At 48.5% G+C, this 27600-nt stretch overlaps 1 protein-coding gene across 2 annotated transcripts; it reads left to right on the plus strand.

The window, feature by feature from the left end:
• The first annotated feature begins 17234 nt into the window (after nucleotides 1-17234).
• Nucleotides 17235-23225, plus strand: RPP25L (ribonuclease P/MRP subunit p25 like). 2 transcript variants are annotated; one of them, XM_074953866.1, is made up of 2 exons: nucleotides 17235-17391; nucleotides 20968-23224. In XM_074953866.1, the coding sequence occupies exon 2, from the start codon at nucleotides 20977-20979 to the stop codon at nucleotides 21532-21534; it is 558 nt and encodes a 185-aa protein (XP_074809967.1). In that variant the 5' UTR covers nucleotides 17235-17391; nucleotides 20968-20976; the 3' UTR covers nucleotides 21535-23224. The 2 variants fall into 2 exon arrangements, with proteins under 2 accessions (XP_074809967.1, XP_074809968.1); XM_074953867.1 differs by lacking the exon at nucleotides 17235-17391 and adding an exon at nucleotides 18421-18535 and having other exon boundaries at nucleotides 20968-23225.
• Nucleotides 23226-27600: the final 4375 nt, after the last annotated feature.

The following is a 27600-nucleotide window of genomic DNA, read 5'->3' on the forward strand; positions in this document are numbered from 1 at the left end:
GGTTTTTAAAAACTGAAATTTTCACACTGAAATCAAAACACTTTCCATCTGATTTTTTTTAGTGAATACTCTTTAATGGGTGTTTAGATTCTGGGATCCACATATCATCCAAATCACAGGAGCCCCGAGTCTGAATCTCCTTTGATTATGAATGCCGGGTACGTCACCCACCCCTGGTATGGTCAGCGCTTCTACAGCTGTGAAAGCTGACACAGAATTTGCTCCGATAATGATTTTTGTCCCTGGCCCTACGACTTGTGACAGCTGTGAGCTTTCAAAGTCAGCCCTGAGGTTTCATATGGAGATGGCTGACTTGGGTAGATGAATAATAAATCTTACACAAGCCAGGGACTCTCCAGACACTCCCAAGGGTTTAGCCTTGTTGCTGAGAAGTCTGAGAGATTTGGGAGAGTTCCAGGATCCATCAGCCAGCCAGGAGGCCCCATGCTGGGGATAATGGAGCCTTCAGTCCCAAAGAGTCAGGATTAGGGAAATCAAAGCAGTGCCTCAGAAAAGAATTTAGGGACCACAGTGGACAAACAACTGAACATGGGTTCCCAGTATGATGCTGGAACATGGGTTCCCAGTATGGCAAAAAGAGCTAATGAGATCCTGGGATGTATAAAGAGGGCGTAGTGACAACCAGCAGGCAGGGGACTTGTTACCTCTGTTTACAGCATTGGTGAGACAGATACTGGAATACTGCACCCAGTTCTGGTGTCCACATTTTAAACAGGATAATGAACAATTATAGAGGGTGCACAGAAGAGCCACAACAATGATTCGAGGGCGAAACAAAATGCCTTGCAGTAACTCACAGTAAGGAGCGCCATCCATTTAACGAAGATTGAGCGATAAGTTGATTATGGTGTAGAAGTACCTGCCCCAGGGAGAAAATGCCAGGAACTTGGTGGCTCCTTGCTAATCTAACCAAGAAAGTCAGAACAAGAACAAATGGCTGCAAGCTGAAGCCAGACCAATTCTAACGAGCAATAAGGCACACATGTCTAACAGGGAAGGTGATTGACCATTGGAACAACCTCCCAAGGGACGTGGTGGCTTCTCCATCTCCTGATGTCTCCGAATCCAGTCTGGGCGCCTGTCTGAAAGATGCTTTAGCCAAAACACAAGTTACTGGCCTCAGTATAGGGGTAACTCGGTGATATTCTCTGGCCTGTGCTAGACAGGAGGTCAGACTAGATGATCTAATGGTCCCTTCTGGCCTTCAGATGCATGAATCCAAGTGTCTCCAAGGAGAGGGGTTGTTTCTCTGGTTGCCATGGCAGCTGTGGGCTACCTGTCCATTGTGATGCACCTGGCCTGTCCCCAGTGGCTGAGCCCAGAGCTTCCCTGAGAAAGGTTCACCTGGGTGCTTGCTCCCCGGGCTGGCCTTAGGGTTGGGTGCCCCGGGCGACATCCCAGGGCACTGTGGTCACAGGGGCGCCTTGGTCCAGGGGCTTGGGCTCCTCTTTGCTGCCCAGCTCTCTCTCCGTGTAGCACTGTGGCACCTGCCCTGTGATCCCTGGCTTCCCCCACTTTGACTGGCAGCCGGGGCTGGGTTCCTCCCTGGGCCGGAAGCAACACTTCTGCTTGGCAGAAGTGCCTGGAGTTGGCCAGCGCAGCGTGGAGGGTGTGGGGCATCACCCCCCTCCAGCTCTGGGAGCGCTGGCCTGGGGGGCAGAGAGCAAGCAGTTCCAATGGGCAAGCAAGAGGCTCCTTCTGATTATCGATTAACCAGGTGTGGGTTTTTCCAGAGTTTGCAGGCTTGAGGCCCCAATAGACATTCCTGGGGCACATCTTGCTCTTCTAAGATGCATGTATCAGCAACTTCAACACAATTCTTATCAGGAAGGATGCGGGGTCAAGCTGCCCTCTCTATGGCACCCAAAACCCCCCTCCCCTCCTGCCTTCGTTAAGCTAAGCCTGCTGACTTGGCTGCTTTTAGCAATAAGCCATAGTGGTTTCAGGCACTTTACTGGTTTGCCAAAGTCTCCCCGTACAGTGGGATTGCCCACTGCCTTTGCTTGGCATGCTCTTCCTGAGGTACCCCCTAGTGAAAGCAAGTAGGTGTGAGATGGACCGGACTGACTGGTTCTGAACAGTTTCTTTGGACTCCTAGCTCCAGAGCAGATAGACTCAGCTGCACAGACCAGGTGGCCATCAGGGACGAAGTAGGCCTTGGAATGATCCAAGCCTAACTCGAGTGACTTCCCCCTCCCGGAGATGAGTCAGGGCTGGCAGTTAGTCACTGTCTGAGCTCTCGGGGCTAGTTCCAGGATCTGCCACTGACTCCTGGCCCTAGTGCAGCATTGTCCGTGAGGATACAAATACTGGGCTCTCCCCACACAAGCCGCACTCTTGCATTGTGCTGTAGTTCTGTTCCCATGGGCACCTCTACAGCGGGACTTTCTCTGTCGCCCTGGTTCTCTAAATGTTCTGCCTTCCAGTCTGTTCTATCTGCATTTGAGACAGGCCCCTCAACTGCGAGCAGAGCTGAAACTGGGCTGCAGGTAGCACTGGAACCGGCAGGGGCTTGCTTCAGTCAGAGGCACATTGAAACTGTGGCAACAACTTGTAGGAAATTTGGATTGAACAAATGCTGAACATGACTGACCCACTCTGCCCCCTCCAACCCCAAGGCACTGTGAGTTAAACCTCCTCCACACAGCCACTCCTGCCTGGGGTGCTGCCCTGTGCCTCGGCTGTCACTCACACCGTTGTATTGCACCAGCACGGAAGGCACTAGTGTCTTTGACAGAAGATGGCAAGTGGTTTGAAACCATTGGCACTTCTTTCTACACAGCCAAGATGGGGAGAGAAGGACTTTTCATGGCTCCATCTCCTTCTGCTCCAGCCCCCCATCGACCCACCCAGGGGGCCAGGAGATTGAGATGATTCTTTCTAATCCAGCATCTCAAGTACAAGGAAATGTGAGAAAGATTTCTTCAGTCTCTCTCTGTCAGTTCACATACCGCCCTTATCACCGTAGCATCTATGTGCCTTCCAGGAGTGCATTGACTGATGGGACTGACATCTGTCTGATGTAGTTTGTTCTTCCTCATATCATCTCCTCAGGGAGACAACTGTGAATTGTGTAGGGATTGCAGATGGGCTAGAGTTTTGTTTTGGTAGGTTGGCTGTTGTTGTTTTTTTAATGTACACACTGCTCTGTGCTGATGTTGGAGAAGGCAGGTCAGAGAAATGGAGATGTCTTGTGATGGTCCTTAGTTCCTGTGGGAGTTCATTCCACAGGCTCTGATTATGGTCTTGATAAAAGACCTCTCATCAAAAAGTGATGAGGAAAAACTGTTCCTAACCTGTCCCTGACCCTGGGAGAAAGGAGAGAGATGGCAGAGATGTCATCCTGCTAGGTAGCAACCTGCCACCATGTCAGGAATGGATATCAGTGACACACAGACACAGAGGACCAAATCCCAGGCAATGTGCAGCCCTACCATGGGCAGATGTTACTTATCTCTGAAATATACATGATGGGTCTGTCTTTTGTGTGTGTGTATACTTTGCAAAACCTACAGAGTTTGTCATGCTACCAATGTCTTGTTGAACTGAGGGCCACTGTGCCTGGAGAACCTGCATCCACAGACCTGTGCGCTGCCCACAAGAGGGAGCTGCAAGACTAGAAGAGAGCAGACTTCCCCATGCAGAAGTGTAGTGTTGTGTGAAAGCGTGTCTCTGGCTGACAACCCAGCTCATCCCTTTCTACTTCCAAGAGATTCACTGCTCAGTCAGTTAGTTAGTCTGAGGAAAGGCTCTGCATAGGAAAGGAATCACTGCCATTCCTGGTGAGCTTAGTCATTGTCTGGCAGCCCAGGACGGCTACCAAATTGCTATTTCTAGAACAAAATTATTGGTGTTAATGCGGTAGCACTCGAAAGCCACAGTGAGGGTCAGCCCGATTGTGCTTGGTGCTGTGGAAACACACAACAAATGGCAGGCCAGTTCCAAAGTAAAATAAAGTAACAGAAGAAAGGGAATAATTTAATGAGACTTTCAAAAGGCCTAAGACAAAACCCTCTCAAGAGACTACTAAAGAAACTAATTAATTAGCTATGATGTAAAAAACAAAGCATTGTCATGGATCAAAAATTAGCTAACAGGTAGAAATCAAAGAGTAAGAATGGTTAATTTTCTTCATGGCAAAGGTTAACAGTGAGATGCCACAAGCTTCTGAACTAGGACTGATAGTAAGTATATGAATGTCCTGGAAAAGATGGTGAGCCACGAGGTGGCAACATTTTGCAGATGACATAAAATGATTTAGGTTAGTCAAGACTACAGAAGACTGTGAGGCACTTCAGAGGGACCTAACCAAGTCAGATAGACAACACAATGGCAGATGAAAGTCAATGTGAACAAATGTAAAGTAATGAATGAGAAGCACATGGGAGCTGCCTGGAATATTTTTGTGACTATTATATAGTCCGTTTGCCTGATTGTTATTGCAGTGTTTTCTGTACGACTACCAGGGGCTCAATTCCAGCAGAAGCTGACTTGCACAAAAGACAATGCAGAAAATCAACTGCTCTGCAGTCTATACCGTCACAGGGCTCCTCCATGGCTACCCGGTGTGCCGCGCTGTCTAGCCTATCTCCGTTACCTCCCAGTCACACACACACAGCCTGTTTTCCTTTCACCACGTGTATCTTTTATTCCTCTTCACTTTTACATATGCCACATAACACAGACATTGTGTAGCAGGAACTTTCCACATAGCTTCTCTGCTCAGCTCAGCACAGCTCATCTTCTGAGCATCCCTTGCTCCCTGTTTGTTCTTCTTGTGTCCATCCTGTTTCTACCAATTACATAATTATGTAATTACCACCCAGGTGCTCATAACCACCAGACAGAAAGTGTTCATTTGCTCCCAGCTGGCCCTTTAGCCTCTTCTGTGCTGCCCTGAATTCAGTGATCAGGAGGCCTCTGTTCCATACCCAGCCTGCTGAAAAGCCAACCACACCAGTATGGTGAGGCTCAAGAGGCAGAGGAGAAAACAAAGGACGTGGTGGATTGTGTAAAGGGGCACACTCTGAGCCGGAGAGAGAGGTAAAAACTGCCGGGGTGCAGATTGTGGGAGCAGACCAGAGGTGGGGTGTGTGTGGGATAAGCTAAGCCTACCTAGACAATAGGTAGGAAGGATATACGTCTTTTTTATATAAAGGATATACGTCTTTATTCTGCCTTTTTTTGTTTTAAAACCCTTTTTCCTTGTTGTGCTGTGTCCTACTGTTGAGATTAAACAATACTTTGTTCTGAAAACGCTCTTTAGGGTCACTGCATTCAACATTGGCCACAGCTCCCACAGGGAAGACTGGCAGATAGCCAAAGACAGGGGGACTTACTGAGCAATCAGGGTTAGAACAGAGGGTGTGGCACCCCCAGGACCCAGTCTAAGAGTGGGAGAATTGCAGAATCTCATCCCAGGACAGGTGAAGGCAAGATGCCAAATGCCTGATGGGGATGCACTCACAGAGAATGGGTGATTAAAGGAGCAGTATAGCCCTGAATCATGACAATGTATAACCCTAACCCACTGATGAATCTGTGTGACAGGTTCCCCCACTGTGCCAATCCAGACAGGATAGGAGTTGTTACAATTCCCAACTACTGAGGTTTGGCCCTTGATCTTAAACTGGAGCAGCTCCCACTTTTAGCTCTGGAGGTCCCTGGTTCATTCCCCAGTGTGTGGGACACATTTTGGCAGCCATCGCTAATTGCACATAGGAAGGAATGTTTGAATCACTTGTACATCTTGATGGGGTCTAAATTAACTGTAGCAACTGAAGGCAAAGATTTGGGCATCACTGTAAACACCTCAAGGAAGACTTCTATGGCATATGAGTCAGTGGTCAATAAATTAAACAATGTTAAGGTGCATAAAGGAGGGAAGGGAGAATAAAACTTAAACTATTATAATGCCATTATATAAGGCAATGGCAAGTTGTCACCTGGAATACTGAGTTTAGTTCTGGTCACCCCATCTCAAACAGATGTAGAGATAAGTAGACTGCAGAAGTAGAGGGAGTACAGAGATGGGTGGTGAGAATGATTAGGGGAATGGACAAACTCTCATAAAGAGAAACTGAAAACATTACCACAGAGCAGCGGTGGGCAACCTGCGGCCATCAGGGTAATCTGATTGCAGGCCATGAGACATTTTGCTGACATTGACCGTCCGCAGGCATGGTCCCCAACAGCTCCCAGTGGCCGCAGTTCACCATTCCTGGCCAATGGGAGCTGCGGGAAGCAGTAGAGATTCTGTCTCGAACCTTCCACAGCCCACCTCCTGCCTGGCATCCCACAACAGGAGAAATAATACACACATTCATTATAGATATTATGTATTGGGACCATCTGAGCTATGCCCAGGTTGGATGGACAGACTCAGTATTCTGTCGGTGGCCTACCCTTTTTGGCTTCTCTCAGTCTAAGATTTTCTGTTCCAAGTGCTGCCACCAAGACCCTTGCATTAAGAGTTGCCACGTGCCTGAAGGCAGGCATCTTCCTTTCATTTGAATTTCAGAAGTTCAATTTCTTCCCTTTGAAGATCACTCTCCCTTAACATTTTATGCTGCTTGTCACCCTCAATTGCAGAGGCTTTATGATCCCTCCTAAAATTTTCACAAAGGCCCCCTCAAGCACAGCGAAAGCCTCACCCAAGAAAAAAAGGGGAAGGAAGAGCCAGGTTTGCTTTTATTAGTGGGATGTTCATCTGAGGCAGGGGTTTCCCTCCTTTCAAACAAAATCTTTGAAATTCCTTTAGATGTGAAGAGTTGTTTTGCTGTCAAGCCAGATCCCTGAAGCTTTAATCGGGTTCTTCCAGCCTTGGGATAAAAGCCTCTACAGGGCCCTGCAAGGCGGTTCTGGAGCAGTGCTGTGGTTAGTGGACCCTGGTGGTCAAGCGTTAGGAAGAGGAGGGGATCCTGCTTGCCAAATCCAAGGACAAAAGGTTATTCAGGAAGCTGTGCTCTTCAGAGTTGCTATTAAACATATGTCACAGCCTCACCTCAGTCCCTGGAAAATCATGGAGCCGGTCCTCAAGGAATCAATTTTGAAGCACTTAGAGGAGAGGAAAGTGACCAGAAACAGTCAGCATGGATTCACCAAGGGCAAGTCATGCCTGACTAACCTAATTGCCTTCTATGACGAGATAACTGGCTCTGTGGATGAGGGGAAAGCAATGGACGTGTTATTCCTTGACTTTAGCAAGGCTTTTGATACGGTCTCCACAGCATTCGTGCCAGTAAGTTAAAGAAGACTGGGCTGGATGAATGGACTATAAGGTGCATAGAAAGCTGGCTAGATCATCAGGCTCAAAGGGTAGCAGTCAATGGCTCCATGTCTAGTTGGCAGCCAGAATCAAGCGGAGTGCCCCGAGGGTCAGTCCTGGGGCCGGTTTTGTTCAATATCTTCATAAATGATCTGGAGGATGGGGTGGATTGCACCCTCAGCAAGTTTGCAGATGACACTAAACTGGGAGGAGAGGTAGATATGCTGGAGGGTAGGGATAGGATACAGAGGGACCCAGACAAATTAGAGGATTGGCCAAAAGAATCTGATGAGGTTCAACAAGGACAAGTGCAGAGTCCTGCACTTAGGACGGAAGAATCCCATGCACCGCTACAGACTAGGGACCGAATGGCTAGGCAGCAGTTCTGCAGAAAAGGACCTAGGGGTTGCAGTGGACGAGAAGCTGGATATGAGTCAACAGTGTGCCCTTGTTGCCAAGAAGGCCAATGTCATTTTGGGCTGTATAAGTAGGAGCATTGCCAGCAGATCGAGGGACGTGATCATTCCCCTCTATTTGGCATTGGTGAGGCCTCATCTGGAGTACTGTGTCCAATTTTGGTTCCCACACTACAAGAAGGATGTGGAAAAACTGGAAAGAGTCCAGTGGAGGGCAACAAAAATGATTAGGGGACTGGAGCACATGATTTATGAGGAGAGGCTGAGGGAACTGGAATTATTTAGTCTGCAGAAGAGAAGAATGAGGGGGGATTTGATAGCTGCTTTCAACTACCTAAAATGGGGTTCCAAAGATGAAGGATCTAGACTGTTCTCAGTGGTACCAGATGACAGAACAAGGCGTAATGGTCTCAAGTTGCAGTGGGGGAGGTTTAGATTGGATATTAGGAAAAACTTTTTCACTAGGAGGGTGATGAAGCACTGGAATGGGTTACCTAGGGAGGTGATGGAATCTCCTTCCTTAGAAGTTTTTAAGGTCAGGCTTGACAAAGCCCTGGCTGGGTGATTTAGTTCGGGATTGGTCCTGCTTTGAGCAGGGGGTTGGACTAGATGACTTCCTGAGGTCCCGTCCAACACCGATATTCTATGATTCTGTGATAGGAATGGTGGGACAGCTGGTTTGCTGTGACCACTGCTTATCATGCTGCTCAGAGTTGTCTCATTGTTCCCTTGTGCTCCCCTCATCTGTCTGCTGTATCCATCTGTTGTCCCTCATCTTATACTTAAACTGTAAGCTCTTCAGCGCAGAGACTGTCTTTTCTCCATTGTTTGTGCCTCCCACAATGGGACCGGAGTCTGTAGATGCTACTCTAATGCAGATAAGTCTCTCTTAGTATATAAATTACACTATTTTTAAAGCTCACTCTATTCCTCAAGTTACTATACTTGGGCACTTACACCAGTTTTTTGATCATCTTATACCTGACAGGTAACTTACGCTGCTTACATCACCTGCAGGGGCCAGGAAGGATTTTTTCAGCCCGATGCACAATTGGCTAGATGTGTTCTGGGTGGTGGTAGTTGTTGTTTTTTCCGTCCTCTGAAGGATCAGAGATTGACCACAGCTGGAGTTGGGACAGAGTAGTGCTCTGAGGTGGTACACAGAATCCTTTCTTGTTGACCAGATGGTGTTTCTTACTCACAAGCTCAGGGTCAAACTGTTTGCCAGATCTGGGGTCAGGAAGGAATGTCTCCCTGGGTCAGATTGCCAGTGACTGTGGGGGTTTTTTCACCTTCCTCTGTAGCATGGTATGTGGACCTCTTGATAATACTCACCTAATCAGTTTCCTGCCATTGCAGGAGCCTCAGGAATTGGTGGCATGTTGATCTTTCCTGTTCTATCTATGGCACGCTGTTTAGCCTCTTGAGGTCTGAAATGCTTTAAAGTCTTTGAGCTTAATATATGGGCATCTGGGTGAAAATTAATGACCTGTTACGTACAAAAGGTCAGACTGGATGGTCCCTCCTGGCCTAAAACTCTATGAAACTATCTCCTCTGAATTTGTCCCTGAAAAGCACCCATTTACACTAGCTCTGAAACTAGCCCATTAACTAATCTTTGCAACACCCTTGTGGGGTGAGTGCTATTATGCCCAGTTTACAGATGGAGAAACCCCATGGACCGAGTCAGCATCAGCTCATTGGTCTAGAATTTCCAAGATACAGAGAAGCAGTTGAGTAAAGCTAATAAAAAATCCGTCAAGGTAATATGCATGGTGCAGGCCGATAGAGCTTTGCTACAATTAAGTGGCATGAAATCCCCATTTCTCACATCACATTGAAGTCTGGGGGTCTCCAAAAATAATGACTCAATAATGTGCTGCTAAAAATCCTGACTTGAGATGACGGAAGTTATATTTTTGCCGCTAATCATCTAATAATCTGTACAGTTAATTCAGTCTTGGTAAACTGTCTACAAACTAAGTTCCCCATAATTCATCATTGCTACTATTTCATTTTAAGACTCCTTTGCTCTAAGAAACTATGATTTCATTACTCTATATCTATTTTGGTAATCAGCCTTTTCAGTGGTGTTACTGCAGTTAAGTCTTTAAATAATATATTTTACTAAGATATTCATAGATCCTAGAAGCCCTGCGGTCATATCAGCTCAGACTAACAACTTGTTGCATCTCAAAAGTTAAGCAGTTTCAGACTGAGCCCAGATCTACACTTAAAAATTAATCAACCTAGCTATGACGCCCAAGGCTGTACAAAATGTCACATCCTGTACTACATAGTTATGTCAGCTCACCCCTCCTATGTAGACACAGCTAACTCGATAGAAAAATTCTTCCATTAACCTCACTAGTGCCTCTCAGAAAGGTGGATTAAGCAATGGAAAAACTCCTTCCATCCACGTAGGAAGCATCTACACTACAGTACACTACAGTACTGTACACTACAGCGGCCCAGCTGCAGGGCCGTAACGGCTGTTGGGCAGACAGTCAGTAGTTGGATTTGAGACATCCAAAGAAAATCCAAGTTGCTGAGGTGATAGAGTAGCTGGTGCTCTTATCGCTCAATCAGAACCAAACAAATGTGCCTGGACCAAGATCTAGGGCCCTGTGTTGGTGAAGATGCTTTCTTCTGAATGAAATGTAAAACCAAAAGGCCCTAAACACCTGTCTTCACTGAAGATCCCATGACATTTTCTCTGAGAGGAGGATATATAAATCCTAGTACCCCGGCCAGATTCCAGACTGGGTGACACGTTGTCGCTGTTATCATTTATTCGTATTACCGTGACACCTAGAGCCCGCAACTGAGATTAGGGCCCCAGTGTGCTGGGTACTGTACACACAGGTAGCAAGAGACAGTCCCGGCCCTGACGAGCTTAGTCTAAATACCGCAGACAAAGGATGGGAAGGGGGGAAACGGAGGCACAGAGGTGTTGCCAGCACCCAGTGCCGAGAGGCTGAACAACAGCTTGAGTGGTTCGTTACCCGGTGTGCTACACCCAATAATCACAACGGGGTGGAGAAGCAGAAAAGTTTATTTGAAGCTTCAAATAGGTACAGGGAGATTTGAATCTCAAATCCTGTACCCAGACCCAGAAGTTACACAGGCTTTTATACATCCTTTTTCCCAGCATACTTATCCAATAGCAAGCTGCCCCAAGTATCCATATAGCCAGCCAATCCAGTTCCCAGCTAGTTCCCTGGTTCTCTGTATCATTTGTTAAACTATACATAAAGCTGCTTTATTCAGCATTGTTCTTCCATATCTGCCCTGTGTGGCCTTGCTTAGTTTCAGGCAGTCTGACTCTGCAGCATATTGTTGCAGATTCTCAGCATAACTGCTGTGAGTGCCTCCAGGTGGGGGGGGCCAAGGACACCTGGGCCTAGTGCGAGGGGGCTTCATCGACACTCGTAGTCTTCCATCCCCTCGAGTTACCTAGTGGCCATGCCCCAGTGTCCCCAACAACTCCCCCCTTTGAGAACACTCAACAACCTTGGCTCTGAGTTTTCTCACTTGGGCTACTTATTTCTTTACAATAGGACTTTGCATAAGCACTTTGTGATAGCCCTGAAGAGAATGACTTATTAACTTTTGCAAAAGGGCCCTAACACATGATACTGCACAGCATAATACCAGTAATACAAGCAATACAGGAAAGAGAAGTTTCAATAGCAGGCTAAATAAACCACCGAGCCAAGACGACAAACCCCAGCCTGAAAACAAGGTTTGCAACCAATCGTTCTCTGGGGCAGTATAGGCAACCTGTGCTCCGGCTCGGGCATGGGCCTCAGCGTGTACCACCTTTTCATAGATCTCATAACTGCTATCATTTACATATACACAACATCGGGGCCCGAAGAGGGCACAAACCCCTCCTTGGGATGCCAAGAGATAGTCCAAAGCCAGCCTGTTTTGGAGGGAAAACATCCTGAGCTGCTGTACCTCTTTATTTAATGTTTTTACTGCTGACCCTAAATCACTAACCGAGTCCTCTAACTCTAAGGCCACCTTCTCAAGTACCATCTGCAGCCTTATAGTATAGCGGCCTATGCATGCCATTGCTGGCCCGGAAACCAGTGGCGCTATTCCCAGTACAGAGCACCCTACAAGCTTCTCGGTTGTGAGGGGATTCTTCATATTGCCCTCCAATGCCGTAGTCAGTTGCCGCAAGGTCTTTTCTCGTGACTCAACAGAGGTGTCTTGGGCATTTCTAATCTTTCCTTTGGGCAGTATGGCAGTTATGGAAAGATGAGGAAATCCATGAGCTACATAACAGCTACCTGTCCAGTTGGCTGGCAGCACCTTGTAAGCCTTTCGGCCACATACATAATAGTGACCCTGTAGGGCCCAGTAAGGACTGTTTCTTAAGGGGATTCCTGGGATATTTAAGGCTGCTTTTCCAAACAGTTCATATGCCCCTAGGGGGGGCATCCCATCCTCCTGATTGGGTACAAGTGGGGGCGTTTCTAATTGTGCCATTCAAATTACACTCGCCATAGGGACCACTACAAACCCACCATTGGCTTCCTACACTGGAGATGTTAACTGGACGGCAAGTTACATTTCCAAACCCCTCTTTTGTGGTAAGATTATTTGTAAGAGTTTCCCTAAAAGGGGAGGAACCATTACACCGACACTGTTGGCCTCCCCTGTTGGTCTTTATCCAATACCCATCAGCCCACTGTGTAATAACACAGGAGCTTTTTCCCACAGGACGCCCATAGTGATCAGATTGGTTTCGGGTAAAACATAGCACTCCCTCAGTGAGTACTGCAACTGAATACTCCTGGTCCTGATAGGTGGCCTGCTGTAAAGAGGTCTTATTCCAGAACGGCGAGTCCGTTCTTTCCTGCTCTTTGGTGGTGGTTAATTCTGCTAGGGTCAAGGGCAGCATGTCAAGGGGCATTCCCGTTTTGGGGGACAGTGGAGTTGGAGCACATACCCAGCAATCAGTCTGGTGTGTTAAATTAGCAACATGGTGCGCAAGCGAAACAAAGGAGTTATGCTCCCGTTATGCACAGTTTGGAAATACCAATACAAAGAATAACAATGTTACCCAATTAATTATCACCAGAGTCTTCCCAACCCAGGGTCTCCAGTACCTGGGTGGGCCCATTTTAGCGTTAAGGTGCCCGCTATTTGTGTCTTTTAAACAGTAGCTTTAGCCCGAGATCGTCACTAGATGAGGAGTCAGCAGGTTAGAAACATAATTTCAAAGGGACTGATACCTAATCTACCCTTTGGGAGAAGGCGGATATGGAGTAGGATGAGGGGCAAAGCATCAGGCCATCGCAGTGAGGCTTCTTGGCACACTTTTGAGAGACGCCGTTTAAGGGTCTGATTGGTACGCTCCACTACGCCACTGGCTTGCAGTCTCCAGGGCGTATGGAGTTTCCAGGGGATCTGTAAGGCATGTGAGATGCTTTGAATGATTTTTGACATGAAGTGTGTCCCGTTGTCAGATTCTATCCACAGGGGGAGTCCAAAGCGAGGAATGATCTCCTTAACAAACTTGAGGGCCACTGTTCTGGCAGTGCAGTCATGGCATGGGAAGGCTTCTGGCCATCCGCTGAACCGATCCACTATAAGAAGGAGATATTTGAACCCTTGGGTCTGGGGAAACTCAATAAAGTCTATTTGCCACATTTGTCCAGGGCCTGGAGTGGGTTCTAGGGCAGCTGGTGGCACAGGATGTCCCGGTCGGGGGTTATTCTTTTGGCAGACTAAGCAGTCCGCTTGTACCTGGGCAGCCAGGGGTCGGAGTCCAGAAGTGATAAAGTATTTTCCCATTAGTTGATAAGTGCTTCCCTGCCAGCATGAGTGGTTTGATGTAGTTTCTGCAGCACTGGCCGGATTAGGCCCTTTGGTAAGAGGACCTTCCCTTCTGGGGAATGGAGCCATCCCTCCTTTTCCCGGAGACCGAGTTTGTCAGTTAGCTGTCTCTCCTCCCCAGAGTACTGAGGGGTTGGAAGCTCCCCTACTGATGGGATAAGGGCATGCATATGGGCGTTCTCAGTCTGAGGGGATGGCAGGGTGGCAGCATGCTTAGCCTCTCTATCTGCCCGGGCGTTACCTCTGGCCACATCTTGATCCTCCCTTTGATGGGCTTTACAGTGTACCACTGCCACTTCCGAGGGAAGTTGTACGGCTTCTAGGAGCCGGAGGACTTGGGGCCCGTACTTGACTGGGGAGCCTTGGGCTGTCAGCATTCCCCTTTGCTTCCATAGGCCAGCATGAGCATGCAGCACACCAAAAGCATACTTTGAATCAGTAAAAATGTTGACCCGCTTTCCTTTTGACAGTTCAAGTGCACGGGTCAGGGCTATTAGTTCGGAAAGCTGGGCAGAGGTCCCAGCAGGCAAACCTTCAGCTTCCACAGTGTCATGGAGGGTCACAACAGCATAACCCGCCCTCCTTTGCCCATCTATTACAGTACTGCTACCATCAGTGTACCACTCATAATCTGCATTTGGGAGGGGTACATCCTTTAAATCTGGATGGCTGGAGTACTGGACATCTATGATCTCTAAACAGTCATGTTTCTGTTCCTCTGTTTCTGGCAAGAGAGTGGCTGGGTTAAGGGAGGGGCAAGGCTGTAAGGTGACTTCAGAGTTCTCTAACAGCTTAGCCTGGTACCGAGCAATCCGAGCCTGGGTGAGCCAGAGCCCTCCCTTTGCATCCAATAAGGCTCGGACCATATGGGGAGTACAGATTTGCATAACCCCTCCCAACGTTAGCTTCTCGGCTTCCTCAAGCACTAGGGCAGTAGCTGCGACCGCCCGTAAACATGCCGGCCAACCCTTTGCAACCTGATCCAATTGCTTAGAAAAATAAGCCACGGGTCTCCATGCTCCTAACAGCTGTGTAAGCACTCCTAGGGCCACCCCCCTTCGTTCATGTACATAAAACTGAAACGGCTTAGAGAGATCCGGCAGGCCCAGAGCCGGGGCTTCCATCAATTTTCTTTTCAGGATTTTAAATGCCCTGTCAGCCTCTGGGGTCCAATAGAAGGGGTCATGATCTGCTCCTTTTACACAGTCGTACAGGGGTTTAGCCCACAGTCCAAACTCTGGGATCCATATCCTGCAAAAGCCTGCCATACCCAGAAATGCCCTGAGCCGCTTACGAGTGCTTGGGGTAGGAACTTGACAGATAGCTTCCTTTTTTTTTTTGCTTGAACGCTGACGCTCCCCTTGCCTTAGCTGTAACTTGATTCCTTTACCTCAGACAACAGGGTTCTCAGGAGGATATTACAGTCGTCTCAATCCGGCTTGTGACTACTGAAGCACCCCTCAAAGACTGAAATAAACCTGCTTGGGTTCATTGAGAATTCCCCAGCGTGTGTTTTAAAAACTGCTAGGTCTATTGGATTGAATGGCACATGGGTGTAAACTTGCATAGTGGTAGCCTGACGTGCGTCTGCCCCTGGGCAAGCCACAACAGTCTCGGTAAGCAAAGGATAGAGTCCCACCGAGGGGGCAATCTCTGTAACCCGAGGCATCCTACCCTTATAAGGTGGGGGTGTGGGGGCCGAAGGGGACACCGCCTCTGCCATTACAGTGGGGGTGGGGGTCTGGGGACTAACATTAGCTGCTACCGAACCAGTCGGAGTCAGATTACACTGCTGTAAAATATCTGGTCGAGTACATAAAGTCAGAAACAAATGCGCATACATATGTTCATTCCATTTCCTTGTTCTCTGACAGAACAGGAGTAACTGAAGGATCGTGTTGTAATTAATTGACCCTCCTGGTGGCCACCACTCCTGGTCCTCTAGTTGATATTGAGGCCAGTCAACTGTACAGAATTGTTTTAATTGGCTCTTAGTCATCGGATCTGCACCAAATACCTTCCAGTTTGCTAGAATAACTCTAGGGGCGTACACCGGGCCCTAACCCCTGAGCTCTGTCCCTGTCCCATACCTACAGGGTAACTCTGGGCATCCCCAGGTTCCAACAGAGCATACAATCCGGATTTCAAAAGGTTCCTATCTTATCCAAGGGACCAGTTCTTCACCGTCATCCACAACTGCAAGGGACCAGTTCTTCACCGTCGTCTACCACAACTGCTTCTCCACTATATGAGTGCGTTGCACCGTTGTGCCCTCTGGGGTCGATCAAATCGCGTCTCCTCCGAGGCCCTGGTGAACTCACCGGTGCGCACTGGGCGTCAGTTCTCGCCACAATCCTCGACCTCCAGGAGGGGTCCGGGCAAGGCTAAATTGCAGCCTCTGGCCTACCCAGGGACGCCAAAAGCTGTTGCCGGCACCCAGTGCCGAGAGGCTGAACAACAGCTTGAGTGGTTCGTTACCCGGTGCGCTACACCCAATAATCACAACGGGGTGGAAAAGCAGAAAAGTTTATTTGAAGCTTCAAATAGGTACAGGGAGATTTGAATCTCAAATCCTGTACACAGACCAGGAAGTTACACAGGCTTTTATACATCCTTTTTCCCAGCATACCTATCCAATAGCAAGCTGCCCCAAATATCAGCCAATCCAGTTCCCAGCTAGTTCCCTGGTTCTCTGTGTCATTTGTTAAACTACAAGAAAGCTGCTTTATTCAGCATTGTTCTTCCATCTCTGCCCTGTGTGGCCTTGCTCAGTTTCAGGCAGCCAGACTCTGCAGCATATTGTTGCAGATTCTCAGCATAACTGCTGTGAGTGCCTCCAGGCTGGGGGGGCCAAGGACACCTGGGCCTATTACGCAGAGCTGCTGCGAGTGCCTCCAGGCGGGGCGGGGGGGAACCAAGGACACCTGGGCCTAGTACGCAGAGCTGCTGCGAGTGCCTCCAGGCGGGGCGGGGGGGAACCAAGGACACCTGGGCCTAGTGCGAGGGGGCTTCATCGACACTCGTGGTCTTCCATCCCCTCGAGTTACCGAGCGGCCGTGCCCCAGTGTCCCCAGCTGAGGGATAAGATGACCTGCCCCAAATCACACAGCCAGATGTGGCAGAGCCAGATGTAAACCCCCAGTCTCTTGACTCCCAGTCCACTGGCCCATCCGGCCTCTCTCCTGCTACCTGGACTGCCGCGCCGGTGCTCAACAGACACGCTCGTCACTTCCTGTCCCAAACTGTCCCGCAGCAGCCTGCGAGCGGCTCCACCCTGGCCCCCGTTCACCCCAGAGGGGCTGGGGGCCCTTCTGCGTGGCCAGGCAGGAGCAGGGGCTTTTCCAGGGGGACGCCGGTGGGCGGCGGGTTGACCCCTGCCCCAGGACCGGCCAGCTCGGGGGCGCCTGGCCCTGCCTAGGAGCATCCCCGCCGGGTGACGTCACTCACAACCTGTTGTCATAGTAACCACTGATGTCACAGGGGTGCCCTGACTGGACAGGGCGCGGGAGTGCGGGGCTGGCTGCCCTGGCAGGCGGCGGGCACGGACTCCGGCCGGGAACCGAGCGGGGGCGCCATGACGCAACAACTGCCTTTGGGGACGAGCGCGTGAGCGACGCCGAGCGCCGGCGACGGCGCCGGGGGGCACAAGGCGCGGGGTGCTCACGTGAGAGGGCGGGGCTAGACTGGTGGCCGTTGGCGCACGCGCCCCCTGCCCCCAACCGTCACTCTGCGCTCCCCTGACGTAGCCCGCGCGACCCGCTCGTGAGCCGGAAACCGCCGCCTGGGGCTCGCGGGGTCGGCGGCGCGTGCGGCCCTTCGCTCCGGCCGGGACCGGTAAGAGCGGCGGGGGCGGGGCCTGCCCGCGTCTCCCTCCCGCACCCAGCGGGCCCGAGCTGCAGACCCGGCCCCTCAGCCTCGGGATGGGGACAGAGCCCCCACCACCACCCCCCCCCCCCGCGGCCGGGCCGCTCACAGCCTGCCCCCTCCCCTGTCTCTGCCCCCTCCCCGTCCGTCCAGCCCGACCCCTCCCGCGCCCCCGAGAGGAGACCCCCCCCTTCTCTGAGCCCCTGTTTCCAGCCCTCGGACAGAGACCCCCCACCATCACCCCCGAGCAGGGACCCCCCGTATCCACCCTCCCCGAGCCCCCAAGCAGAGACCCCCCCTCCCCTGTTCCTGCCCCCCCGTACCCCTTCGTAGCCATCCCCCCCGCACCTCTGAGCAGAGACCCCCCACCCCCACCCTCGTGAGCGGGGCCCCTCCTCCCCCCGCCCTCACCCTCGTGAGCGGGGCCCCTCCTCCCCCCGCATCCACCCCCCTCCCCCGCCCTCACCCTCGTGAGCGGGGCCCCTCCTCCCCCCGCATCCACCCCCCTCCCCCGCCCTCACCCTCGTGAGCGGGGCCCCTCCTCCCCCCGCATCCACCCCCCGCCCCCCACAGCCCTCCTGTATCATTCCCCCAAACCCCATAGTGGAGACTCCTGTATCCATCCATCCCAACCGCCACCCACCCCTGAGCAGAGACCCCCTCCCCCCATATCATCCCCCTGCATCTTTGAGCACAGACCCATTGTATCCATCTATCCCAACCCTCCCACCCCCTGTATCTATTCCCCTGCACCGCTGAGAGGACACCACTCTCCCCCACATAATCTAGCCATCCCAACCCGCACCCCTGAGCAGAGGCCCCCCCCCCACCCACTGTATCCATTCCAGTCCCCCTGTATGTTTCCCAACCCTCCTCTCAAACCCTAAGCCAAGACCTTTCCCGCCCCTCCCCCCCCCCCTTCTTCTCATTAGGGACATATCTTCCCCCCTCCCCCCCCCCCCCCAAAAAAAACCCCTGAGACCTCCCTACTTTCACACCTCATGTCAGTCAATATCTGACCCCAGACCTAGTACCATGACTGAGTAGAGTCAGCAGGATCTGATCCTTCCAGCTCATCCAGCCTCCTTCATTAAAATTCCCCTTCCTATGCGCTGTATGTATCATCAGGCTTTGGGTTATTCTGGGGATGGGAATTGTTTGTCTCTGGTATGAAACATCTTCAGGGTTCATGTTGTGCTGGTTCCAGTGTCCTTCATGGGGCACAGATGTGGTAAATGTCCCACTGACCTCAAAATAACAGTCCTTCCTTCCCCTGAGCTCACTTAAATGGCTTCATTCCTGCAGTTCACCAGTGACTCTATTTGTTCAATTTTACCATTTCTCTCTACTTGGGATTGCAAAACTAGATCAGTTCGTTTCAGTTTCTGGCTCCCATGTGCTAACCACACGGAAGCAGTGTTTGGATTGCAGATAATGCGTAGTAATGTTTGAATCCAAACTAGCCTGCTGTTTGTTGTTGAATTCTTCAACGTATCAGGTTTCAGAGTAACAGCCGTGTTAGTCTGTATTCGCAAAAAGAAAAGGAGTACTTGTGGCACCTTAGAGACTAACCAATTTATTTGAGCATAAGCTTTCGTGAGCTACAGCTCACTTCATCGGATGCATACTGTGGAAACTGCAGAAGACATTATATACACAGAGACCATGAAACAATACCTCCTCCCACCCCACTCTCCTGCTGGTAATAGCTTATCTAAAGTGATCACTCTCCTTACAATGTGTATGATAATCAAGTTGGGCCATTTCCAGCACAAATTCAGGTTTTCTCACCCTCTGCACCCCCCCTCCCCCCCACACACAAACTCACTCTCCTGCTGGTAATAGCCTATCCAAAGTGTCTCTAACTCCTGAATCGTCTCTAAAATCTCTAACTCCAGTACTTAGACTGGAAAATTTCATTTAATCAGGCAAATCACATTTTTAAGTAGAGTTATGTGAAGTGGAGGCATTCGGTATGTTTGGGCCTACTACTCAGTATGCATTCTTCTGTATCAGGTGCAGGCAAACATTTTGGCCTGAGGGCCACGTCGGGTTTCCAAAATTGTATGGAGGGCCGGTTAGGGGTGGCTGTGCCTCCCCACACAGCCAGGCGTGGCCCGGCCCCTACCCCCTATCCGGCTCCCCTTGCTTCGCGCCCCCTGACCGCCCCAGACCCTCTGCTCCTGACTGCCCCCCGCCGCTCCATCCAACCCCTCCTCTCATTCCTGACTGCCCCCCCGGCCCCATCCAACCACCCCTTCTCCCTGTCCCCTGACCGCCCCCGACTACCACTGCCGCCTCATCCAACCCCCCCCCTTCCTGATTCTCCCCCACCCGGGACCCCTGCCCCCATTCAAGCCCCTGTTCCCCACCCTCTGACCGCCCCGACCCCTATCCACACGACCACACCCGCGCCCCCTGACCACCACCCCAAACTCCCCTGCCCTCTATCCAAACCCCCCTGCCCCGTTACCGTGCTGCCTGGAACACTGGTGGCTGGCGGTACTACAGCCGCGCCGCCCAGAGCACCAGGACAGGCGGCCGTGCCACCAAGCTGGAGCCAGCCACAGCACCGTGTAGCACAGAGCATCGGGTCAGGCCACGGCTCTGCAGCTGCGCTGCCCGGCAAGAGCTCGCAGCCCTGCCCCCCAGAGCATTGTACCGGCGGCGCAGTGAACTGAGGCTGCGGGGGAGGGCCTGGGGGCTAGCCTCTCAGGCCAGGAGCTCAGGGGCCGGGCAGGAGGGACCCGCGGGCCGGATTTGGCCTGTGGGCCATAGTTTGCCCACCTCTGTTCTATAACATGGTAGCTGTAGTGCCTGAAAGTGTCCTGATCATTTCGAGGCAAATCTAAGCAGCATGAGTAAATAACTTCAGAGCAGAGACTGTCTTTGTGTGTCTGGGCAGTCTCTAGCAGAATGAGATCCCTGGGTGCTGCCACAATACAAGTAGTTAAATATGAATTAAGATACTGTTTGGATTATTGAGTTCAGCTAGGTACTCTAGAACGGGGGTTCTCAAGCTTTGTCCTTTGGAGCCCCACCCAACATGCTATAAAAACTCCACGGGGCGGGGGGGGTGCTTTGGGCTTCCAACACTGGAGCAGGGTTGGGAGCCTCGGGGGGCTCAAGGTTTCTGCCCCTTGGGGTGGGGGGTGGCTCAGGGTTTAAGCTGCATGGGGCTGGGGGGGTGGTCAGGGGAGCTTCTGCTCTGGCACCGGTGCTCCAGGCTTCAGCCGCTGGGGCTTGGGGCTCCAAGCAGCCCTGTTCGGTGGACCCCCTGAAACGGCTTGTGGACCCCCATTGTGCCACTGAGCCCCAGTTGAGAACTGCTACTCTAGAACATGCTAGAAGTCAGAATATAGCATCTAGCGGAATGGGGTCCCAGTCCATGACGAGGTCTCCCAGGTAGCATGGTAACACAAATGAATAAAGTGTGGATTCTACTTAACTTTTATCAGTCCGATAATGTAGTCTGTAAATTTAGGTATGTTGCCTTTGTGAATCATAATTAGAAGTATTCATTGATACTGTTCTTCTCATTTACAGTGGTATGTGATGGAGAATTATAAGAAATCCAAGATTGTGGAGAAGCCCTCTCCCCTTCCATTTACCAACCTGCCTTCAGATATTATTGAGATGAAAGTGAAGGATGGCAGCAAAATCAGAAATCTTATGGGTTATGCCATCGGCAAGATGGAGTCGGACTCAGTTAGGCAGATTCTTTTCACTGGCTCTGGCAAAGCCATCAGCAAGACTATCACTTGTGTGGAAATCATGAAGCGACGGCTCCAGGGACTCCACCAAATCACCAAAGTGCTCTTCAAACAGACCGAAGAGATCTGGGAGCCCATCGTCCCTGAGGCTGGTCTAGATGCCTTGACAGTGAAGAGAAATATTCCTGCCATATGTGTCTTGCTGAGCAAAGATGCACTAGATTCCCAAGAGCCTGGGTATCAGGCACCAGGCTCTTTTGATGCCTTCTGGATCGAGACGCTCAAAGCAGAGTCCCAGGGACAAATTAAGAGAAAGCAGGGTGGAGGAAGGGGGGCTGGCCACACAGGAAAGCATCCTAGATCTGTTGGGGGACGTGGAGAATCCTACAAAAAGCCTTGAGACAAAGATATATCAGAAGCAATTGTTAATGGCGTCAAGAACAAAAAACCAAGCCACCTAGTGTGGCTCAAGAGCTACCACCAAACACAGAGTGACTGAGCTCCTTGGTAGAGAAGAGCTGAAACCTAGCACAATTGGGAGAGGGACGAGGGCCATGTGAAAACAGATATGGTCATAGCCATGGCAAATAAATTCTCATAACGAGTCTGGCATTCTATTTTGATGAGGTTTTTTGTTGAAGACCTCTCTGGTGATACTCTGTGGCTTATGGTTTAAAAATGAGGCAAGGTAGACCAGAATTGCCCAAACTCTGTTTAATGGTAATTTGCCAGGAATCATGAAGCCAAAACTAATCTGCATTAAATGGAGTAGGTTTCAGTTGCCCTGGATGCGGCTTTGAAGATGTCGCCGTCTGAGTGAGCCATGCGTCTGTATTAGAGATGAAAGGGTAGTGGGCTGTGTTGTAGAACTCTGAGCTTGAGGTTGCATTTTTGGCTTTCCTAACTAGCTATTGCAATGGCATTTTATTGGACTGGACCTCCTAACAGAGCTTTTGGGCTCAGTTTCTCTTTTTTTAGGTATGTTCTGCTAATCCCTTGAGAGAAACTGGTGATCTGAATAAGGAGCTGGGATCTCAGCTTTGACAGTTACTGCTTGTGTGACCTTTGGGGAGTCACATCCCTTCTATTCCTCATTTTCCTTGTCTGGAGGATGGGGGATGTTGTATGTACGTCACAGGGGTTTTGTGAGGATAGTAATTGGTATAAATTATCTTGACATACAGCTCTGTATACGTGTTCAATACAATTGTTAATAGTGAACACCAAAGCAAAAATTATTTTTCCCTTTACCATTCCTTTATGATTCTTAAAGCAGGGTTTAAAATAAAGTTCCCTCTTGTGTTTTACATCAGAAATCTTGTCTCCATCCTTTCCTCTTTTTGCCAGAGGCGCAACGTTTAGAGGACTGGACTAGAGGCATCACTCTAGGCTGAAACCTGAGCACACTCAGCTGTGATTGAGGAGGAAAGGGTTAATATGTTGAACTTTTATTCTTCTTAAAGAATTGTAAAAGGGTCCAACAGGTTGTTTCCCATTACAAATCATCTTTAAAGCCTCAGAAAGGGTTAACGCTTCTGTTCTCTAAAGGGATTGTGGGGCAGCTTTTTGCAGTTAAGTGTTCTTAAATCTGTTTACGTACTTTTGAAATAGTTCTGAAGCTTCAAAACTTTGCTGAAAGAAGCAGAGGAAATAACTTAGTTTCCTTATTATGCTGTTTCATTTTATGAATATCTGTTTCAGTTAAATATGGGTCAGGAAAAAGATTCTGTAGTTGTAATTGAAAGATTGTTACTTGCAAGAACGAATCTTATAAATTGCTTTCTGGATGATGTCCATAATTTCCACTTTCTCTTCTGTTAAATGTATCTGCAATGAGACACTAACATACTCCCTTCAGAGCCTGCCAGAGCCACTCTTATCTAAAATAACACTGTTAGGTCAACTGAAGTCAAATGTAAACTTTTGTAAAATCAAGGATTTATATAAGTCAGTATTGAAGTGAAGCATGAGTGTGTCTTATGTCACATTATGTGTGAGACTTTCAGAATCAAGAACAAGGTTTTTTCAATCTGCATGCTCACCAGCACACAAGGTTGACTCACATACTTACCTCTAAAGTTGAGCATGTAAGTGTCTTTTCAATCATATCACAAAAGTCATGTTTCACAACACAAGCTGCATTCACGATCACATAAACTTTTGCATAGCTTATTTTTGTCATGACTCACTTGGTGCTCTCATCTCTAATAAATATAAATAATATTTCCTTGAAACACAAACAATCCCATGAAAAAATTTGTGAGGATTTAAACATTCGCCTGCCAGTGTTGAGTTCCAGTGCTAATATCTGAGAGACAGAGTGAAAGTTTTCAGAGTAGCAGCCAAGTTAGTCTGTATTCGCAAAAAGAAAAGGAGTACTTGTGGCACCTTAGAGACTAACAAATTTATTTGAGCATAAGCTTTCGTGGGCTACAGCCTACTTCATCGGATGCATGCAGTGGAAAATACAGTAGGACGAATTTATGTACACCGACAATGGGTGTTACCATGCATACTATAACGAGAGTGATCAGTTAAGGTGAGCTATTACCAGCGGGGGAGGGGGCGAAATCTTTTGTAGTGATAATCAAGATGGGCCATTTCCAGCAGTTGACAAGAATGTGTGAGGAACAGAAGGGGAGAAAAATAAACATGGGGAAATAGTTTTACTTTGTGTAATGACCCATCCACTCCCAGTCTTTATTCAAGCCTAATTTAATGGTGTCCAGTTTGCAAATTAATTCCAATTCAGTCTCTCGTTGGAGTCTGTTTTTAAAGTATTTTTTGTTGTAAGATTGCGACTTTTAGATCTGTAATCAAGTGACCAGAGAGATTATACATAGCGTCAATGGTGAAAAGTGAACCAGATTTGTGAAACTTTTTTTTCAAAAAATTAGAAGGATTATTGACAGTACGGGAAAGAAAGTTGGTTTTCAGAATGGAGAGAGGTAAATACTGGTGTTCCCCAGGGGTCTGTACTGGGACCAGTCCTGTTCAACACATTCATAAATGATCTGGAAAAAGGGGTAAAAAGTGAGGTGGCAAAATTTGCAGATGATACAAAACTACTCAAGATAGTTAAGTCCCAGGTAGACTGCGAAGAGCTATAAAAGGATCTCTCAAAACTGGGTGACTGGGCGACAAAATGGCAGATAAAATTCAATGTAATGCACATTGGAAAACATAATCCCAACTATACATATAAAATGGTGGGGTCTAAATTAGCTGTTACCACTCAAGAAAGAGATCTTGGAGTCGTGGATCGTTCTCTGAAAACATCTACTCAGTGTGCAGCAGCAGGCAAAAAAGCAAACGGAATGTTGGAAATCATTAAGAAAGGGAGAGATAGTAAGAAAATATCATATTGCCGGTATAAAATCCATGGTACGTCCACATCTTGAATACTGCGTGCAGATGTGGTTGCCGCATCTCAAAAAAGATACATTGGAATTGGAAAAGGTTCAGAAAGGGTCAACAAAAAGGATTAGGAGTATGAAACAGCTTCTGTATGAGAAGAGATTAATAAGACTGGGACTTTTCAGCTTCGAAAAGAGACAACTAAGGGAGGGATATGATAGAGGTCTATAAAATCATGACTGGCGTGGAGAAAGTAAATAAGGAAGTATAATTCATAGCACAAGAACTAGGGGTCACAAAATGAAATTAACAGGCAGCAGGTTTAAAACAAACAAAAGGAAGTATTTTTTCACACGACAGTCAATCTGTGGAACTTGCCAGAGGATGTTGTGAAGGCCAAGACTACACCAGGGTTCAAAAAAGAACTAGATAAGTTCATGGAGGATAGGTTCATCGATGGCTATTAGCCAAAATGAGCAGGGATGGTGTCCCTAGCCTGTTTGCCAGAAGCTGGGACTGGGCGACGGGATGGCTCACTTGATAATAACCTGTTCTGTTCATTCCCTCTGGGCACCTGGAATTGGCCACTGTCGGAAGACAGGATATTGGGCTAGATGAACCTTTTGGTCTGACCCAGTATGGCCACTCTTATGTTCTTATGTCACTTATGGTTTTTAACCTGGTAACATCATTTTCACCAGCTAAAAATGAAACTTTCACAAATTGCTCCCTTTCAGAGGCTTACTGTTGCCTCTCCTGTCCTCCACTACCGGAATAATTAAATCACATTATAAGGCAGATGTACAAAGATTGATAGGATAATGTCCCTCTCTTGAAATTTATGACCTGAAGATGCTGGCTACATCCCATTACTCAGGTTCCCAGAGCCTGAGGCTCAACTGATTTTTATTAAGATTTGGTCTGAAGACAAACGTACTCAATCTTATATGCTTTGTTTAAGGATCGTTGTGTGATTAGAAATTATAACAGGAGTTAAAGCTGCATGAAGTCTGTAATGCAGATTTAGAATTTATCCATGTAATTATGCCATGAGTAACAGCCTAGCGTGTGTTTGTGTGAGAGGTGTTTGTGTGAGAGAAATTCACGAGACTCGGAAGCTGCTTATGAAGTTCTCTTTTTGTTTTCAGACTCTAAAAAAGAAAAAGAAAAAAAAAAACCCAGTGTCAACGAAGTGTCTGTATGTCTTCAAAGCAGACAGATACAAATTGAGGCCCCAGTTCAGCAATGAGGTTAAGCATGTACATAACTAATTACATGAGTAGTCCCATTGGCTTCAGTGTGAGTATTTCCATGCTCTAGGCCTCAATTCAACAAGGTACTTAAACGGAGAAAACCTGGCAGACTAAATATAAATAAATGAGCAAATTTATTCTGGTGGAAGTGCAACAAGGTATATGATGGCTCGAGATACTTTGAAGATGAAGATTTCATTTAAATTGAGGTAGCTTGTTTTCAGAAGAGGCATGCTAGTCCTAGCTGCTGGCACAGAGCTCCTGTCTTCCTTAAATCTAGGGAGAAGCTTGTTTTTGTTACTAATTAGCAGAGATAAGTAACAAGTGCCAAAGAAAGAAGCAAGCACAAGGGACTGATCAAGCTAAGTGTGTCTAGTGAACCTATCGCCAGAGGTCTCAAATTGCTTTTATTTTGTACTAAAATACTCTTTTGAAAGTAAGCCAGATCCAAAAATGGCATGTGTAATCCTCTTTGTAGTGTACCACTTAGCAGGTAATGCCCGTTAATCAAAGTTGCAAAGTGTTTTTAGTTTTAAGTAGGTGTTTGAAAACTACCAGATCAAATTACTATATCAACCCACCCTTTATGACTGTTTTTGACTTATAGAAACTAAGACAGAGGCTGCACTGTTATTCCCAGGTGAGGATTTTTGTGACTTCCTACACCATATGAGCTCTGTGATGGCCCCAGAACCCAGAGACAGAATTACTTTGAACCAGTGCTGCTAAGAATCTTTCTCTGGGAAGCTGTGGCTGTCTCTAATTTTCCAGCACCTATACACATTGGTAAACTTGCTATTAACAGAGCAGGAAGCCATGCTTCTGATTCTTTTTGAGATCCCCACAAATGTAGCCACAGAATTATGCGGCAGTTGCAAATCCTGCTTCCTCACGGCTGAATCAGAGCAGTGAATGTGGCTTCTTTCTGTTGGGAGAATGGAATCGGTTGGCTTGGTCACCCTATAATTGTTGCTCGGCTCTGTTCTGTCATGCAGGTGACAGTTTGATTCTGGTTCTGTACCCTTTCCTCTGTCCATTGGTTGACAGGGACTGAGACTGCTGCTGCCCAGGAGATACAGGAGGGAGAATGTGTCATTCTTGTCAACACTAGACACACGCAAACATTGTCTGGATTCAGTGTTCTGCCTATCGATGGCACATTATTGTGCACGCCAAATCAAGGGGTCTCAAACTCATAGAAGGGCCCCGTTTGATAGACTGTTTTGTGGATACCCCTCATCTCACTTGCTCCCCTATAATATCCCTGTGGCAACTATGCAGTTGCTTTCATGGGCAATGGAGAAAGGAAATTATTTAATGGATTTTTAGCTCTCAGTGCCATTTGGCAGCTGGAAACAAGGAGCAGAGCCACCCTTATGTGACCAGCCAGCTCTCTGCTGACCACAGTTTAAGAACTACTCTAATTATTATTTGTGTTGTCATAAGAGCCTAGCATCCCCTGTCACAAACCAGGACCCTGCTTTGCTAGGTGCTACACAAACAGAAAAATAGCCCTTTCGCCAAAGTGCTCACAATCTAATGATAAGCAAAGGCTAATTCAATCTCTGGCTTCAAGATTCAAATTGGTAATCTACAGGGGTCAGGAAGGAATGGTTCCAGGTTGTGGTAAGCCTCCTTGAGCATGTCTACACTGCATCTGGGAGTGAGCCTCCCAGGCTGGGCTGGGCTCCTGCTCCTGCTCCAGAAATAGTTATGTAAACATTGGGGCCCAGGCTGGAACACAGGCTCTGAAGCCACAGGAGAGGGTGGTGGGTGTGCTTGAGAGCCCGAGCTGTATTGTCAATGCAACATGTCTGCAGCTATTTTTAAAGCACTAGGGTGAGTTTGTGGACCAG

The sequence above is a fragment of the Natator depressus genome, chromosome 5 (genome assembly GCF_965152275.1).
Source record: "Natator depressus isolate rNatDep1 chromosome 5, rNatDep2.hap1, whole genome shotgun sequence".
In the NCBI taxonomy this organism is placed as follows: domain Eukaryota; kingdom Metazoa; phylum Chordata; order Testudines; family Cheloniidae; genus Natator; species Natator depressus.

What these genes read in the sequence shown, in the direction of transcription:
- RPP25L (XM_074953866.1), top strand. Translation starts at nt 20,977, where the DNA reads ATGGAGAATTATAAGAAATCCAAGATTGTGGAGAAGCCCTCTCCCCTT.